This window comes from Lissotriton helveticus, chromosome 9, assembly GCF_964261635.1.
Source record: "Lissotriton helveticus chromosome 9, aLisHel1.1, whole genome shotgun sequence".
Lineage (NCBI taxonomy): Eukaryota > Metazoa > Chordata > Amphibia > Caudata > Salamandridae > Lissotriton > Lissotriton helveticus.
This window is the reverse complement of record NC_136070.1, coordinates 1,126,448,293-1,126,468,014: the sequence shown is the minus strand read 5'-3', so window position 1 is coordinate 1,126,468,014 and position 19,722 is coordinate 1,126,448,293. Positions and strand designations below refer to the sequence as shown.

The 19,722-nt window shown below is 45.4% G+C and overlaps 1 protein-coding gene across 1 annotated transcript in view; it reads left to right on the top strand.

Moving 5' to 3' along the window:
* The window catches only part of LOC144783380 (cadherin-related family member 3-like), a 567,696-nt gene that overhangs the window by 154,261 nt on the left and 393,713 nt on the right, over positions 1-19,722 (top strand). The window contains exons 3-4 of the mRNA XM_078662381.1: positions 1,580-1,750; positions 13,133-13,913. Of these exons, the coding sequence (XP_078518507.1) occupies positions 1,580-1,750; positions 13,133-13,913 (952 nt within the window). The remainder of the gene's footprint in view (positions 1-1,579; positions 1,751-13,132; positions 13,914-19,722) is intronic.

The following is a 19,722-nucleotide window of genomic DNA, read 5'->3' as shown; positions in this document are numbered from 1 at the left end:
TAACCATCTTGAGAAAACCATAATAAATAGTATATAGTAGATCTGACTAGGACGACAGGACAAGAACCAAGCCCGATAAAATTAGAATGACTTGAATAGAGCAGTAACCCGAATACTAATCTACACATAATAACATATAACACATGATAAATATTGCCATCCTGTTCTTTCTCCTTTTCAGTAATCAGTCATGAATGCCCCCTCTAAAGAATCCAACATCAGCATTATATGACTCGACGTCATTGCAATATACATCCTGATAGCGGAAATCAAATCTCTCAAGGTATCTATCACTGGCAATATGGATAAAAACATGACAGCACCATACACAAGATTTTAATAACAGGTCTTGTTCTTACATTCTAGTATTAAAAATCACAGCCCTAAAGGATAAATCAGTCTGAACAATCTGTTGATGCTACTTGGGTACCTTTGATAAAAATAAGATAAAGACTTTGTTCATACTATCTTCACTATCAGGCTCACAATAGGTTCAAGTCAGGGTGAAGTTCTAACTTAAACATCCTGGGTTGTGGTTCTTTGCTTTTCTTTTCTTAGGACTGTTCACGAGCCATGTTTTTTCAATTGATCTATGTATTTATTAAGATTGACTATGTTCTTTCCTGTGCTCTCTTTATCACTCCGGAGATAATTCTTTCAATATCAGCCAAAGTCTTCTATCAATTTCTCCTCTGCTTTTTCTTATTAATCGCCCTGATCATGCTTAACTGCAAACAAAACTAGATTCTTGCACGCTTCCAATTAATAGAAAGAACCATGTATATGAAGTATTTTCTTTACAGATATCACCGTTGATTGATTTATTGTGGCCTTTTCCTGACGAAGGCACTCCCCAGTGCCGAAACGTGCGTAGAATACGAATACAACAGTCAAATTGTAATTGTGCCACACTGTTCTCTTATGGACACGACTTCTGGATACTAATGCCCACAATCAATTTTGTTATCAATTTGTTGCTTTTAATAGGGTTCAGATTGCATGAGATGTATGATTACAGATATTATTGGATCAGTATGATTAGGTTACTTTTATTGCTCAAATGATTATCAAAAAAATATAATTTTTGTACTTTCTTAAGAAACAATAGTATCTGTTGGTTATTTCTCTCAACATGTTTTCCAGTTTATCATTTTCATTGTAAAATGTGTGTTGTATAATTGTTGCCTTTTGTAGTGTTGCAAAGGTCCCATCCCCAGGCTAGCCACTCTCAGGAGATGAAAATGTCTCACAAATAGGGGGTCAGCTGATAAAAAATGTGACAGTATTGAGAATGTAGAATGGGATCCAAAATGTCCTCCAATAATATTCATAGGTTTCCCCTTAAATCAAATCCCTTTCGAGAATTACCTTGGGCTTGTTTTTTTATTACTAACATGTGATTAGCTGAAAGGCAAAATATGGTGCACCTTTTTTTACAAATAAACAAACAGACTAATCATATTCATTCTGGAACTTTTGCAAGTCCTGATTTATTTATGAAATGACTGCACATCTTATTAAGCAACACTCTAGGTTTCAGTGCATAGTGTTTAATGTTTGTATTTGTTTTTTTCCCCAGATAATAACAACTGGCATACCAGAGTTGGATTTTGAGACTGTGCCTCTGTATTCTCTCCAAATACTTGTCAAAGATAAAAGAGGAAGCTCAGCTTCTCAACTTCTGGACATCCGCATCAGTGATGTTAATGAAGCTCCTGTCTTCACTGGAGCACTGGCTTCTCAGGGTAGAGTATTTCTTGCATATTGCTTACATTTTACTTTTATCCTGTATAAAAAAAATTTTGAACTATTGTGGTAGATTTCTCTAATTGTGTAAATTTGGATGACAAATTATTTTTGAATACTAACAATTTTTATGGTTGAACTAATTGTAAATGATGACTTATTATTGGTTGACGTGTTAGGTATTTGGAAGTGTCTATATTAATGTAGTTTAATCGTGCCACATTTTTGAGGAGATTCAATTTTATTAATATGGATGCTGTTTTTGTGTTCTGTTCATCTTGTTCCTGTTCATTACCCCTCCCAAACAGTGTCCCCCTGTATGTCTTCTCGCCCCACTGTCTTTGCAGAGCACAGGACACTGTGACACAAATGTTATTTTCCCTAGAGACCATGTATTTGTGTACCGAATGTAACAACTGAAGGACACTTCTGCTTGAAATTCTGATATAGGCTTGCTAGAAAACACTTGTTTATGAGTCTTTGTTTGAATAAGGGTTCATATTGTTTTGTGCATCTCTCCTCTGTGCTGTTGTTGTGGAAGCTGATGGAGTTTCCTTTTTGTTAGAAATGGGTTCATGTTATAATTTTTTTATGATGATGGTAATTGTGATTTGCTCAATATGTGCTACCACTAGCCATGCCACGTTGTATTTGCAGGTTTTGATTGATACCTATTCATACAATGTGTATAAAAACGCCCGATTCGAGATACCAGCAAGAGACATTTTGTGTTCCCCACAGGATTCGGTAGGTCCACTTAGAGAGGGTCTTTCCTTTCTCTCTAGAGATGATGTCCTTATAATTTTTGTTGCTTATTTGGACTTAGTGTTGTAATTTGGCAGCGATTGGGTTCACATTAGCAGAAGCCATCCTGTATTTAGAGGCTATCTTGTCCATTTTGTGGAATCCATTTTGTATTTCTGGCAGCCATTTTGTTTGCCATGTGCTACCACGTGTATGCCATGTGCTCTGTCCTACCTTGCTGTTGTCTGCTCTTGAAATCTGCAGGTTATATTTTGCCTCTTACACTTTGCACATGCTCAGTTGAGCTTGCAGCTGTCCATGCAGCTGCTGTTAGTCTGTAAATGTCAGGATGTGCTCACCAGAATTAGCAACTGTTAGCATCTCCCACTTGTTGACTGTGCATTTTCTGTATGACCTTATATGTGCCTAAAACCTACTTCTTGTACTTGTACCGCCTTATTTTGAGCCCCTGTGTGGGTATAAAAGGACCAAGCTCCTTCCATTCAGTGTGCTACTTCATACATTGCCGAAGGGTGTTGTGTGAATGTAGTTCCACCTCATGAGGTTAATAAACTTTGTATTTTCTAATCTAGTTTCTGTGCCAACTTCTATCCTATTGGTCTGAGGACTTGTGCAGAGAAGGGTGAACCCCTTGCACTGGAAAGCCTTGCTAAGGCTCACCACCACATTAGGATAATTCTGCAGAGGTAATGAAAAACTCAGCTGAATTCCATAGAGTTCAGCACACGGGGGAGTATTACATTAATTAATCCAAGATAACACAGACTTGTGCAGTATGATAGTAATGGGAGAATTATGGTTAAATACTTAAACACTATTCCAGGAGATGGCAATAGAGACTGTTAAAAAAAATTAAAGTCCATTTAACACATGAGCCCGTAAAGCTTGTTCGGGCATTGATTTTGATGTCATGTTAGTAATATTAGTGGGACACCAGGGCACAAGCGTTAAACAATCAATTTGTGACAACTTCTGCCCAGTGACCTCCATTTGCCCTGGCACCCATTCAACGTGCCATGTCACTGAAAGGAGGAATGTCTGGTCGGGCTAGCCTGGGATGTTAATTGGGGGAAGAGCAATATGGCGGAAATCATTATGTAACCCTGGGCTGCCTGCAGGTCACACTGCATGTCTACGCGGCCTACCTCTGCACATCACAGTCTCTTGCCCAGACACCCAGCCCACCCAGCTGCTTACCTCAGTGGTCCTCACGGGGCTGCTGAGTGAATAGGTCCTACTGCTCCAGGCTGCACACACCTCCTCCAAACCCCCAATAACCGCGTTGCCACACCAAGGCTGTGCTGGTCCATCACTCCCCAGAATGTCTCCTCTCCTCATTGCCTCAGGATCTTTTAGCTCACTGAGAACGTGCTGATTGACTTGCAGGCCCATGTTGCTACAGGAAGCTGAGGTGTTCTTCCCAGCACCCGGATTCCTGTGATGCTCCTCTGTGAAAACAGCGGACGCGCTCAAAGTCCGCAAGCAGAGCCAATGTGGCACGAAGGGGGTGGGAGACTGCTTTGGGTTGTACCTTGTGCAGAGCCAGGTTACGCTTCCCCTCACTAAACAGAGGAAGCCCTGACATCTTCCTGTTGTGGATGGTGTAGGAGCTCGGAGGTATTTACTCCTCTTTTTTTTTGTTTGCTAGGCAAGTAGACAACCCGTACTGAGCAGTGCCAGCCCCTTATGCATGCCTAGTCTATTGCCATGGAAACCGGCTGTACACCTGGAGTTTCACCAGGGGCTGGTGCCGGGTAAACTCCGCCATGCGGCAGAGACATAGTTTTTTGCCAAACTCTGCACTCAAAGTGGAGCGCAGAGTTGTCGAAACTCCACAAACACAATGGGTGGAGCAGAGTTTGCTGCCTACACCTACTCTGTATCAGAGCCTTCCTGACATATATAGTTTGCATTACTCTGTAATGCCTATTTTCATATTTTTGCAATAAAACCCTTTAACTTTTCACTGATCTATAACTCAGGTATTTAGTGGTCTCAGCCACTATTATAGCTTCTCTGCTAATTTGTTAGGCCTGACCTTGAGGAGGGTGGTGACTCTGAAGCAAATTTAGAGATTATCTAAAATGTTGAGATGCATTAGAAAATTTGGGTATTGGTCCCGCACTCTCACAGCTTCTACCTCTGGAACTTTTATCCAAGGCACTCAGCCTTAAGTAGTTCAGAGGATTGTTTAAGATTTACCTGTTTTCCTCTGCATAAGTTGTCCAGAGATGCATCATATAAAGCAAGTTTCCTGCAAATGCTAATTTAGGACTACCGGCTGTATCATATAAACTGAGCACTGAGAGTGCTAAGGTAAGACCCAGGGGAGGATTATAAAACATTTGTGACTGGTGCTATTTCATGTCCTAGGCTGAAAGTGTTGGAAAATGGCCCACTCTCTGTAGGTCACACCCAAACATTTTGCCTTCTTCCTCCACTTTTTCTGACTTTGTTTTTGCTAGGCTGAGAACTCTGAGCACTTTACCGCCAATAACCAGTGCCAAAGAGCTTGTGCCTTCTCTTCTAAACATGGTAACATAGGCTCATATCCAGTTGGCATATTTAATTTACTTATAAGTCCCTAGTAAAGTGCACTTTATGTGCTCAAGGCCTGTAAAATAAATGCTACTAGTGGGCCTGCAGAACTGCTTGCACCACCCACTTAAGTAGCCCTCTAACCATGTCTCATGCCTGCCATTGCAGAGCCTGTATGTGCAATTTACAATGCCATTTCGACCTGGAAAGATAAACCTCTTGCCAGGCCTAAACATTCCCTTTTTATACATCTATGTCACCCTCTCAAGTAGGCCCTGGACACCCTAGAGGGCAAGGTGTAATGTATTTAAAGGTTTGGACATGTACTTGAAAGTTTTGCATATCTTGGAAGTGAAAACTCTCACATTCATATTTCACTTCTGAAAAGCCTATCTCTCTCATAGGATAACATTGGATTACCGTATTACATTATTTTACATCAATTATGAATAGATTGACTTTTTCAAGGTTGATGTCTCTGGAATCAAAATTTAAAATCACACCTTATGGTGAAGTTGCATTTTAAATTGCAATTCCGAAAATGACACTTTTATAAAGTTAGCATTTTTTACTTTAGCCAATTGATTGCAGCTGCCTGCCTCTGATACAAGTCTGGCAAGGGTGACACCTGGGCTTTGAGTATTCCCCCAAGATAGCCACACACAACGGGAGCTTAGTAGGGACATGATGGAACAGCCAGGGAAGATGGGAAGGAGGAACTGGACCCAGCATCACTTACAGCTGAATAGGCTGTGCCCTGTCCCCACATAAAGGGCTGCATATCCCCAAGTAGTGCATCTGAAGCTAAAGCATGAAGGGAGGAGATCTGTGCACTACAAGGGCATTTCTTTGAAGACTCCCACATTTCCAAGGCACAACTGGGTATAGGTACTGGACCCCTGACACCACCACTGCAGTACTGTGTTACCTGTGACCACTCTGCCAGGAAGAACAACTGCTGTGCTGCTAAAGGTCTGCCCCTCTGCTGGACTGCTGTTTGCTGGACTCCCACCTCGCTGGGTTACACTACTGCTGGCTGATCTCTCTGCATGGGTGAGAAGAACCGGACCTGCATCACTTGAACCCAGAGTGACTCCAAGGGCTTGCAGGGTTGACTCCTGATCTGAAGTCTCATACTTCAATATAAGCTGTAGTTTTTCACCAGTGTTGGCGCACATAGTGCCGTAAATCTCTGGACACATGTGTTTCTAGATTTTATCCTTCATGAGTAGAGATCAAAAATGAATTACCATACATTCTGCATTCAAAACAGTTTTTACTATTTTACCTCAATAAGAAACGGTTATCCTGGGATATGGTTGGCCAGAATTCCCTTTTAGAACAAGGAGTCAGATTTATTTACTTCTCTACAGGAATCTGCTAATACAAATCTAGTCTTCAACGCACTAAATTCAATCCATCTTGCTATGGCTAATGTCTTCAGATTCCATGGGGTTATATCTAGTACCAAACCAAGTACATGGTTTCACAATGCCTGGAATGTTGCGAATTGCAGACTTCATCGTGCTTTGAAAAAGAGCCCTACCCAATCAATTACCGAGTACATTTAGGAGGGCCAATTATAAGGCTGCATTAAGAAAACAAAATAATGATATGAGTTACAAGGGTTGTGCAGGTTTAAATAATGCTAGTGTCATCAATGACTGAAACATCTTTTTGAAATTCTTAAATAAAATAATTTCTGGGAGGGGGTTTTTACAATCTCGAATAGATTCACACATTTCAGCTGATATATGGCTTACTCACTTCTCGAATATTTATTGCTTTCCTTCGTTTGAACTGTCCGGAAAATAACCATTCTGGCAAGGCTCCTGGCCCAGATGGGTTCTTGCTAGACCTTTTTAAATCCAGCATTGGCATGTTTGCTCCTCTACTCACTAATATTCTGAATACCTGGTCACGGTCGATTAGTTTAGCTGCTTTAAGAAGGGCAATACAGGGGATCTGAAATAGTATCATCCCATTATGTTCATTGAATCAATGGTTAAGGTGGATGGTAGCATATTGTTAAAACGAATTCATACTTGGGCTCTAGACAAGAAGGTCTTGGTGGAACTCCCGTACAGCTTTAGAACCTGAATGGGGGCAGTCAACATTTTTTAGATTTACATCTGCTTATTTGCAAATATGCACTAGCTCTCATTGTTTCACTGCATTATGCTTTTAGATACCTCATCTAAGCTTTCATTTGTGTAAAAAAAACTAAGCTTTGGTTGATTTTGGAAACAATGGTTGTTGAACACAGTTGTATGATGGAACTTGCGCATGAGTTTGTCACGCATTCCGGTTTCACTCAATCTCAAAAACGCAAGTCTTACCCACCAATATGCCTTTACAACGCATGCCTTTTCAACAAATTATGCAATGTTATAGCCTGTATGGTAAAGACATATCTGTGTTTTACACATGACAGGTAAGTCTTAACCCCTCGACCCCTGCCCATGCCCAAGGTCCTAAAACTCGCCCTCCCTCCTGAAAACCAACCACCTCCTCCCGAGCCCTAGAAATTTCCCTGCCCCCAGTCCTACAAACGACCCCACCCTCCCCTAACCGCTAAAAACTACCCTGACCCCCAATCCCTAAAAAGTTCCGCACCCTCTCCTAATCCCTAAAAACTACCCGACCCACCTGAGCCCTAAAAACTACCCTGCGTCCCTAAGCCTGAAAAAGTATTATGATTCCTGCCCCCAGCCCTGACACCTAAAACTACCTTTCCCTCCTTAAAAACAACCCCCTCCCCAAACCCTGTAAACTGCCCCCCAGCCCTGAAAACTACCACAACCTCCCTAGCCCTGAAAATAAAACAGCCCCAAGACCAGCCCCACTTACCTCACCACGTCAGTCCTTTCCTGATCCCTCCTGCTGCTTGGCTGCTTCCTGCTTCTGCCAGCCAGCAGCTAATAGCTGAACTGTGCACTGCCTTAACCACGCATGAGAATCAGAATACACCTAGAATAGATCGAACGTCTATCCCAGTTTTGGTTTACATAGATCCTGCTGCTCTTAGATTAAGGATAGCTAATATGTGTTGATGCCACTGTTACAGGAATATACATATATGGACATATATACATAGGTGAGGGATAGTGAGTGGGTAGAAGCCAGTTTGGCAGTTGAATGGGTAATTGATTGGGTTTGTTTGTTACAGTATCAGTCTCTGCATTGTTGACTTTTAAAAGAGATAGTTTTTTTAACATGCAATTGTTTATGGCTAATCAGCATGGTGTATGATTTTGGTGTCTTTGCTATTCTCAAGGAGATTCAGAATGATTTTGGGTGTCATCCACACTCATCTGCAAATAGTTTTGCTAGAGGGAGCATGCATGTGTTGAATAAGAGTGGTAATACTGCAGACCCTTAATACCACTTAGCTGCCGTATTACTACTCAGCCCATGGTTGATTCAATCTATTGATCAGAGTTGGCCAATATGATGTAAAGTATTTCAAACAATTTCAAACCGTTTTTATTTCCCTCAGCTTCATTACATTTATTATTGCTTATAGGTACTTTATTTATTTATTTTTTATTTATTGATGCATTTTTATATAGCGCGGACTTTACCCGAAGGCGTCAGAGCGCTTCACAATTTGGACGCTGGAAACAAAGTAAATAATCTATGTTGATAGTTTGTTGGCATCCCATACTGAGTGGGACGGAACTTTCGCTTTATCTTTATTTTTTTTAACTCCCTGGAATGTGTAAGATAGTTCGATATGTTCTTTCTTTGAATATTTTCTGATAAGAAATCTGAATCTTGAAATATGGCTTCGAAAGCACTACGATGCCTGTAGGTAGTCGATTATATTATACTCTTTCTGTTAATTGCGTGATTCAAAATACATTCAGTAACTATTACCCATCCTTTTGGGACTTTGCAATATTTTGTTTACAATCTAATTCAATTAAGTGTAAAATACAAGGCACAGAGAATACGACAGTGTCTAATACGTGTTCTTGGAGCTCACCGAATTCAAAATATGCATCCAGAGGGCGAATTTCAGCTTAGTTTAATAGCTTGGATGCCAATTAAATGTAGCCTACCTCCGGATAGTCATAGAATAAAGAAATACAAGAGCTCTTAAATACCACATTCGTTAAAAGTAAATACATGTTTGTAGAAAAAAATGGTTGTCAGTCTCTGCAATTGGATGCAACTCATCTCTATTCTTTTCTACAAAATACTGTAATGCAGGGGTTCTTTTTATGAAGCTGTTTCAAAAAAGCTATTGTCGATGTTGTATTCTTGCCTGTTCTAAAGATCATGAGTTTTTTTGTGAAGCTTTTGATAGCGATCACCAAGGCTACTAATGTCCAAAAGAGAAGTGCAGTGCTCAACAAAATGACTATATAATTAAATTTTAACAAAAGAGAAGAAGTTACACAATGTAATTAAATATCTCAGTGCAGAAATTATGAGACACTAAAAAGGACAAGATTACAGCCAGGCAATGTTTAATGTTAAGGATCATGAGGCATCCTTAGACCAATATCAGTGCTATAAATTAGTATCAGTACAAGAATAGAGAGTAAACACTATTGTCCATTATTAAACCTGCCACCCTTAGTTTTTTTTCCTGTAAACCTTTTGCCTTACGCCACCATATTTTTCTGATCTCGTTTTTGTTGGTCTGAGGCCCTGTGCCCTTTACCACTGTTACGGCGGGATTTCTGATCTATTTCTATAGGTCTAGATCCCAACTCAGGTCGACTGAACCGTTGATACCTGTCATAGAGTAAAAGGCAATCCACTACTAGGTCAATCAGTTAAGGACTTACACCACTCTAAAGAACCACTTACTACGAATAAGTTTTAAAAGTTTATTATAAAGCCAAAGTTAACTGGAGATACAAACATCTCAAAATAAGGTTCAAGGGGGGGCGTGGCTAGCAGCCGACGATGGCGGCCGCAGCTTAGGGAGGCTCCTGGGCGAAGGCGGCTTTCCGCGAACATCCGTAGCAGAATCCTGATATTTACTGGCGGAAAGGGGCGGACCGGACCCAGCGTCCATGCGGCGAGCTTCGATGAAATTTCCGGGAACGGCGGCGGCTCGAACGGGCAGGATCCTGAGGTCGAGTGGCTGAGGAGGGACGGGGCCTAATTGCCGAAGCGGAGCCGCGGACTGTCGGCGCGACTGCATCCAGCCGGAAGTGACCCGAGGGCGGGGGTGAGTGGCAGGAAGCGCCGGTGAGGCGGGCGTATCACCCTGAACCCTCCATGGGGCCCCCCTCCCGACGACCCGAGCACTTGGGCATTCGTCCACGCTACCAGTCGGCGCCCCCCGGACCCGCAAGCATCCGCCAACGGTGTGACAGGGGTGGCGTAAACTCGGCCTAAGACCGCCATTGCCCGGCCACGCAGAAGGAATACGCAGAACACCAGCAGCGGCCGTCACAGGCACACGGCGACCGGCGGCCACTGCGGTCGTCGGGGGGTAGGCGCGACGGACTTCTGACCGGGAACATCGGGGGCCATTCGCACACTGAGCCACAAGAGGAGATAGGGCGTGGACAGCGCATATACCGGGGAGACACCGAGGAGAGGCATATTGTGGCAACCCCGGCCGGTGTGGGTCATACCTCACAGCGCACCGCCAAACTTTTCTCTGGGCTCCTTGCTGGGGGGCGGCCTGACCCCTGGCTTAGTCGCAATCTGTGGGAGAGCACTGGACCGCTACATACCAGTGAGGAAACGCCGTCCCCCATCGCAGTGACCGGATAAGCAGTCACGGCCCGCCGCAGGAGTGCAAGGAGGCGGCCCTGCGCGACCCACGCACGATCATTCTCTCCACCTGGCAGTCCACTTCCCGGCGACGCCATGTCCCAAAGGGGCCCCAGAGGCAACGCGACCCAGGCCAAGTTGGACAAATTCGCGTATGAGAGGCACTCGCCGCCACACGACCCACGCAAGACCACTGGAAAAACGGCAGAACCTGAGGGGGCGAGGAAAGCCACGCTTGAGGATGTCCTGGCAGCTCTGGCCCAGGTGCAGACGACGGTGGGTGCCACGGCGACGGAAGTCACCCTGATTAGAGCGGATCTCCAAAAGATGAATGAGAGGGTCAAGCAGGTCGAGGTGGTCACTAAATCGCTGGTGGAGGACGTTTCCGAATTGCAAACAGCAGTAGAACGCCTGCAAACCGATAACAAACTGCTTCGGGACAAACTGGATGACCAGGAAGGGCGCTCCCGGCGCAACAATGTCCGAATTTTAGGTGTGCCGGAGTCAGAAGACACGGGGGCACTGGACCTATACGTGGAGGACTTGATCAAAACGCGGCTCAAGCCCAAGGGACTCTCGAACTTCTTCTCAGTCGAAAGGGCGCACCGCGTCCCGGGAGGAAAGCCCAAGTCGGGGGCCTCACCACGACCGATACTGGCCAGATTGTTTAATTTCCGGGATCGGGATGCCATTCTCCAAGCCGCAAGAGTGTCACCGTCCATCCAAATTCAGAACTCCAAGCTTGCTTTCTTCCCGGACTACACAGCGGAGGTGGCCAGGAGACGGAGAACATTCCTGGAGGTAAAGAGGACCTTGAGAGACAAAGAACTGCCATATTCGATGATCTTCCCGGCAAAGCTGCGGGTGGTAGCGGACAAAAAAGTGTGGATCTTCGACTCCCCGGATGCCGCCCGGGACTGGCTGGAGGGTTGGCACACCGTTGGTCGACGGCGCAAAACACACGAACCGGATCGGGACCGTGGAGGAGGCAGCAGACAGGGCTCGCAAACGTCGGGACGAGCGGAGGGAGCAGACCACTCGCCCTCCCATGGCATTGAAGGGGGTGGCGAGGAAGAATGACCCTGACCACGGCCTCTACGCTCTAAGCAATCACCAACCGCCGCACAGACTTATCTCTTTCAAGGCTGCAAGTTGACGCTGGCATGGCTGCCCCGAAAGCCTTCAGGGAGGCCGCCTGCCTGGGGAGACGCTCTCCCCCCTACACGCAAGTACTCTGGTTTTGGGAGGGGTAAAGCACTCTGCTCAGTTGGGGTGGCGGGCAGTTATAGGTCCGTTAAGCAGGGGGGCAGGGAGGGGGGTTTGTTTTGAACTGTTTTTGTTGGGAATGTGCACAAAGGGTCGAGGGCATTGTTTCAGTATTTACAAGAATCGGAACACTTTATTGGGAACGGACAATGACTTTATGCCCCCATGATGCAGCTAACACTTGGCTGCGCAATGACACAGCCGCTAGACCGGCCACTTTTTTGGGGCAATACATCATGTACCTCATTGCCACTAGATGGCTAACGATTTCTTACCTGCAGAGGGGGTGACTCCCTCTGATACGCACTGCCCACCTTTGACCCTGGTTTCCTGGAATGTAAGGGGCCTGGGGGACAAGGTCAAGCGGGGATTGGTCTTAACTGCTATTAAGCGCCTGCGTCCTGCTGTGGCCCTGTTGCAAGAGACACACCTGGTGGGGGGAGCTACGAAGGCCTTAGATAGACAAGGCTACAAAATGTGGGCCCACTCAGCTTTCTCGTCCGGTTCCAGGGGGACCGGCGTTCTAATACAGAAGAACTCGCGTTTCATCCCCCTAGCAGTTAAGACTGATGACCAGGGATGCTTTGCGGCCGTGCAGGGACAATGGGAAGGGAAACTCTTTAATTTGATATCAGTGTATATCCCACCAGCTTTACACTCGGTTCACCTCCCAAGACTAGGAGACTTCCTTTTAACTCTCCCCGAGGGTGAGGCCATTATAGGGGGGGATTTCAACGCGGTCATGGACCCACAATTAGATAAACACCCATCCCCCACCCAGACTGGGGGGGAAACATACTTTCGGCGATTTGCCGCGGCCATGGGCATGACAGACATCTGGAGACACTTACACCCGAACACGACACACTACACATTTCACTCCGCGGTGCATGGGAGCCTGTCCCGTATCGACTATTTCCTGTCGCTAGGGGAGGCCCTCTGTCATGTGGAGACCCTGGTAATTCACCCTCATGGTATTTCTGACCACTCACCGCTCACACTGACGATTTCCTTACAGACAAGGGCACGAAAGCGCATTTACCCCATGCACGCATCATATTTCAGAATTCCACAGGTCCGCAAGGAACTCAAACGCGCCACGAAGCACTACTTTCTTGAAAATGCCCATTCGGTGCGCTCCCCGACGACGCTCTGGGAGGCCTACAAAACGGTTCTGCGGGGCCACGCCATTAACACCATAACTGGTCATAAGAAAAGACAGTCTCAAGAACTAGCCGACCTAGAGATTAAGTTGAGGGAGTGTACCGCGGCACATGAGTCACAGCCCTCCCCCGCCGCCATGCACGCACTCGCTCTCCAGCAACAGCTGTACAATGATCACCTGCGGTTGGTAGTCAAGGGGCACATAACCGAAACCCAGAACAGGATTTATGAAGTGGGGGATAAAGCAGGGAAAATGCTGGCGTGGCTCGATAAACGGGAGGGCAACTCCAGGGGGATCCAATGTCTAAAAGATGAACAGGGAGAGGCACACACTGATCCGAGGCGGATAACAGAACTGCTTGCGTCCCATTTTGAACAAGTATACACCCCGGCTCGCGAAATAACCCCTGAGTGTGCCCAGACGCTCTTGGCACCGATCGCCATTCGAACCCTTTCACCGGAGGCATCGTGCGAGCTGGAGGCGGACATCACAGCCGATGAAATCCAGCTGGCCATTAAGGCGCTAAACCCGGGCAAGGCATTGGGGCCGAATGGGATACCCATAGAGTGGTATCAGATGATGCCGGACACCCTCGGCGAGTATCTGTTAGAGATGTTCGAGGACTGTTTGGAGAAGGGTACCCTCCCACCGGACCAACGTACGGCTACTATAATACCGATCCTCAAGCCGGGTAAGCCCCCGGAGGAATGCACCTCCTATCGACCCATTTCCTTATTGAATGCGGAAGTGAAAATCTTGGCTAAGCTGCTGGCACTGAGAATCTTGCCCCATCTGTCCTCGGTTATACACCCGGATCAGTCCGGATTTATGCCACACAGGAACACAGCGATGAATTTGCGCCGGCTACATGGTATACTAGCCAGAGCCGACGACATCCACACGCCGGCAGTAATCCTGGCACTTGACGCCAAAATGGCATTTGACCTGGTGGAGTGGGAGTACCTCTTCGAAACACTGACACGTATGGGGTTCGGGCCCCGCTTTTTAGCATGGGTCAAACTGCTGTACACAGCCCCAGTGGCTCAGGTGGTGGCGAATGGCCACATTTCCCGCACTTTCCAGCTGGGGCGGGGCACGCGACAGGGATGCCCTCTGTCACCCCTGTTGTTTGCCATCTCCTTGGAACCCCTGGCGACTCACATACGAGCCTCCCCCCTCCTCAAGGGAATACCAGGGTCCGGAGGTTGGGAAGACCGTCTGTCCCTATACGCAGACGATATGTTACTGTATCTAACGGACCCCGAGGTGGGGATACCGGCCTTGTTACGCATTTGTGACACGTACGGTAGGATCTCCGGCTATACGCTAAATTGGTCCAAATCAGAGATTTACGTTTTACGGGGTCCTGCTCCGGATCTCGACGACGATTGCCCGCTGAGACTGGCGGGGATGTCTTTCAAATATCTAGGCGTCCACGTCACTAGGGACCCGGCTGAATTCATAGACAAGAACCTGAAGCCGCCTCTGGATAGACTCAAGCGGGATGTGGAGTTTTGGTCTGGCCTGCCGTTAACGCTCCTCGGCAGGGCAGCACTATATAAGATGATGGCGTTACCACGCTTCTTATACGTCCTTGACAATTCTCCCTATCCTGTGCCGCCCAAATTCTTCCAGAAAGTTGCGGCTCTGGTCTCCAATCTACTTTGGGGCAACCTCCCGGCGCGTGTGGTGCAATCCAAGTTACACAGAGATTGGTATGGCGGGGGCATTGCGCTACCGGACTTAAAACTGTACTATTGGGCTGCACACCTGAAGCCCATTAATCAATGGATACACGCGCCGCACGATGAGCCGGCATTTCGTGCGGACAGGGTGCAGCTGGGAACTGATAGTCTGTTGGGTCCACTTTATGATCGCCGCAAAATGCGCACTCTGATAGGCCCTACCAAGATAACGGTGCAGACATGGCACGCAGCTACGGCGGCCCTGGGATGGACGGGGAAAATTACTAAGATGACTCCGCTGTGGGACTCTCGCATACTAGGTAACCTGAGGAACACCAAGGGGTTCGCGCAATGGGACACAATAGGCATATCCGTTGTGGGTGACCTATGGGAGAGGAATGAGGTAATCCCTTTTACCCAATTAAAGGAACTCTATGAGCTCAACGACAGGGAACTGTACAGATACATTCAAATACGACACGCACTGCTTGCAGCCATTCCAGCAGACACACAACTCCCAGATTCTTCACCCTTGGAGGATCGCCTACTCACCGAACACATGCTCGAACGGGCGACTTCTCTAGTTTACCGCAAGCTACTCAATAACAGCCCTGAACCCACTTCACACCTGAAAGAGAAATGGGAGGGGGAGATTAATGATATGGACGAACATGAATGGAACGAGGCACTTGGGTCCCCTAAGGAGGTGGGCATTTCGGCACGCATGCGGCTGGTGCAATTTAAGATCCTGCATAGGGTTTATTATACAAGGAAAATGCTGTATCACATACATAGGGCGCCCCATCCATACTGTCTCCGGGGATGTGGGGAGGAAGGCACTTTCTTCCATACCTTATGGGACTGCCCCAAGATCCAGGAGTACTGGAAACAGGTGCTCCGCACACTTTCGCAGGCCCTAGATCACTCCATATTACCTGACCCGAAGAGGTGTTTGTTAAATATATGGGAACCCACTGACTTGAACCGTTACGAGCAACTATGGGTCACAGCGGGGTTAATGGTGGCAAAACGCGACATAGCACAGCGCTGGGGGGCGGCAGAACTACCGACCAAGTCCCAATGGTGCTTGAACATGGATCGAGTAATGTTAACAGAACGAGCAGTGTACATCAGCCGAGCCTGTCCCGGGAAATGGAATAAGATATGGCTGAAGTGGAATGTTTACAGGGGGGACATCTGCGAACCACTGCGAGAAGATGAGCAGGTCGATTCTGAGGATGAGGAGGGGGAGGAGGGTTGAACTTAGTCGGGATGGGGCAGGGGGGGGTGGCCGGGACCGCTGCAGTGGCCTCTTCTTAGAGTTTAGGCAGATGGGCCAAGGGGGGTAGGAGCGGGTAGGGTGGGTAAAGAAATGTGAGCACTGTGAGGTGCTGTCAAGTTCCCATATTCCCAAGAGACACTGAAGACCTGATATGCACTGGATAATGCTTAACCGCACTGTCATTCCTAACTGTTATTGTTAAGAGTTTGTTGTTGTTTAAAAAGGTAACTACAAAAACGCAAAACTACGTCAAAACCTCAACTTATGCATTGAATAATGGCTCGAATGGCACTTTTGCACTTTTCAGTACTCTCCACCGTGATTTTGTTCTTAATGTGGTATTGATATCCTTCCTGCTGGTGATTATTGTGTACAACGATCCTCTGATAGCGGCCGGCCCGCAGGGTTGTAGGCGCTCCGCTGTGTACTTTGCAAAGTGCAATAAAGGTTTTTGAAAAAAAAAAAATAAAAAAAAAAATAAGGTTCAAAAGATATACTGGTATCAATACAAACATAAATTTTCTAAATGCTCTTAGTCGGCAGAAGAATATCACCAAAACCAATTCAAAAATCATCAGAGTTGCAAGAATAGACACAAGCTGTAGCTTATGAGTCATTTACAGAAAGGAAGAAAATCCAGATTAGACTGTCCCTACACTAGACTAAGTGACATCCCTACTTAGTAAAATCTTAACCTAAAAAGGTGTCAGCCGTGGTGACTTCCAAAGAAGATCACTCACTTCCCTTAGTCTTCGTTGTAAATCGGTGTCTCGCAGTTATCCTATCTGCCTACCCATCCGCTCTCTTAGGTTCCTCAGACCATCTGCCCTAACTCCACCCAGGGGTGCTGTCCCTAATACAAAAATCACATTTACAAAAGGAACGCCCTTTAGAGACGCCCCTCACGTGGTGTCAGTTCTGGCATTTTCCATGCTGATACTCCTCTGGGCCCATCGTTAGCGTTGACCTTGCTTCTCAGGCTCTTCTCCGGCAGGACGGTACCCCCCAGGAAATTCCTGAAGCCTCCTCCAGGCCTGTGCCTGGCTCTCTTAACAAAACCCTATTCATCACTCTCTTGATTGGAACCTCCTCGCACCGGCAAACAGACACTTGTACAGGGGGCCCCAAATTCCGGCCTCCACCATATCTTCTAAGTCGTAAACCATCGAGCAGTCTCTGCAATTTAAGCTTAACATGACATTCCTCTAACTAACACATGCAGATCAAAAGAAATGAACTTATCTATTCAGGCCTATTAGAATTACATGAAACGGGCCTGTGCACTCTATAAACCTTTAATTTCTTAGTCTAAACAGTATTCTAACTCATTACACACAATGGTTATATGAAACACTTCTATAAAACATATATTTCAGTTCTATGATCAATAATACTTTGAATTATAACAACATTAAAATCCATATCATGTGAAAGTATAACAGCACCCTTCATTCTCTGTGAACTGCCATGTGGCCTACACATTTCTACGTTTAGCAGTATTACATTCTCCTCTACAACAACCACATAACATGGAATTTCAACATCATTCTAACATCTCTACCCACTTCTATATTAGCTTTTCACACAGATATATGCATTCTATTTTAGTTAAACACTCTTATGTATTTTCACTCTATAAATTCGACACTCTTATGTAATCTTTACTAAACTAATGCAACGTGCTTGTAAATATGGTGCACTTCTAATTTTTTTTCTCGATTTGCGCTCTCTCAGTTCCCCCCTTTGATGACTTTTAGTAGTCATCACCATCACAACACCATCCCTGAGGTATGAACTAATTCAAACTGCACTCGTTGCAGTCCTCTCTCATTTCATCATCTCTAGAGCCCTCAGACTCCTGTACTGATTATCCTGCATCGCAGCTAATCTCCTCTCCTGCTCTCTCATGGATCTCTGCAACCTATTTGATCTATACCATTGGTACAGCCGCACCAATCCCCACAAAGTGATTATACAAACCACTATTATGATGATAGGTTTCAGTATGTACCAAATGAAACCCTTTCCTAAGTTGGCAAACCAACCTCCAACTTTACCCATTCCATGACCTACTTTTTCCCACACATTTACCTGTGTCAAATCCTCAATCTCATGATGAATTTCAGTGATGTTCCGTATATACTTTTCTAGAGGTTTTGAATTGTCTGGAATGTAAGTACAACATTCCTGAACCTTCAAAGCCTTACAGACTCCTCCCTCTTTGGCTAACAGAACGTCTAGAGCAAGTCGGTTCTGAAGAACCATTGCCCTTATCGATTGCATCTCTCCCTCCACCAGCATTAATGATCTAGCAGTACTGGCGGACAACCTATCTACAACTGTTGCCAATCTTCTGATCTTGACATCATTCAGTACTATCCCTAAAAGAGGAAACATAGCACCAAATACGTCTCCAACTACCTCCTCATCGCTTACATCCCTTCTTCCTCTAGCTTGAGTTCTTCCCTCTATAATTTCTAGATCCTTAGCATGGTATATCTTGGGGAAGACAATTGCTAAGTAACATGATCCATACCAATTATCCGGTAGTTTCACGTATGCATTTCTTCCACAAACAAAATATACATTCGGGATCACCTGCATTCCCTTCAAGAAATCCTTGGTATAGTATTCTAATTGGAAAGCATGTTCACAATTTACTTCTCCCACAAACACATTCTCATCATAGGTTTTACCCCTATATATACACAGTTCCCCTTTTTTCTCTCGATCTAAAGCTATTGGACCATTACTACCCTTTCTTTGGTGTGACCTTTCTTCCTCTGTCCAATCTGTTTTCCATTGGCCTGAAGCTTTTAAGATCTTCTGTCTCCTGTACCGATCATCCACCTGCCCTATAAACCTTTTCTCAATTTCTGACACTTTACAAGTCAAATTATTTCTTCGGGCATGTGAAGTATCTGACGTTTTCCAAGGAATGAAAAATGTCTTTAGTCTATCTTCACTCTTATAATAATCCCACTTGTTCATGTGCTTGTAGTTTGGAACTTCTGGTAAAACAGCATCAAAATTTGAAAAATAATATTCAAAACCATCACGTTCATAAAATATACTGAGCAACAAACTACATGTGATTCCATAAGTCAATGGAAGATGATGATATCTAATACCTTCGTCTACAGAGGCTGGCAATTGCATGCACACGTAGCAATCTTTTGCCTCCATAGCATCAATATATTCATAAAGCAATTTAGCATATGCATTTGATTTGAAATTTCCCTGTGATTCATCCATATGCAACCTACGAGTCTCTGCTGCTAGTAAAGCTTTATCTTTCTCTGTATTGTCCCCCCTTTGACCAGCAGTAGTAGGTTTCTGTATCGGTACAATTTTTGCTTCCTTTGTTGCCTTCTCTTCATTTTCATGTCCCACTACATATGATATAGTAACTACTAAAACTATAAGGAAAATTACTCCCACTAAAAGTGTGCCTACTATGCATTTTGTCCTGCGGTTTGGGTTTCCAGCCTCCATGATCTCAAGACAGTGAAGTTCTGATTTTTTTTCACAAC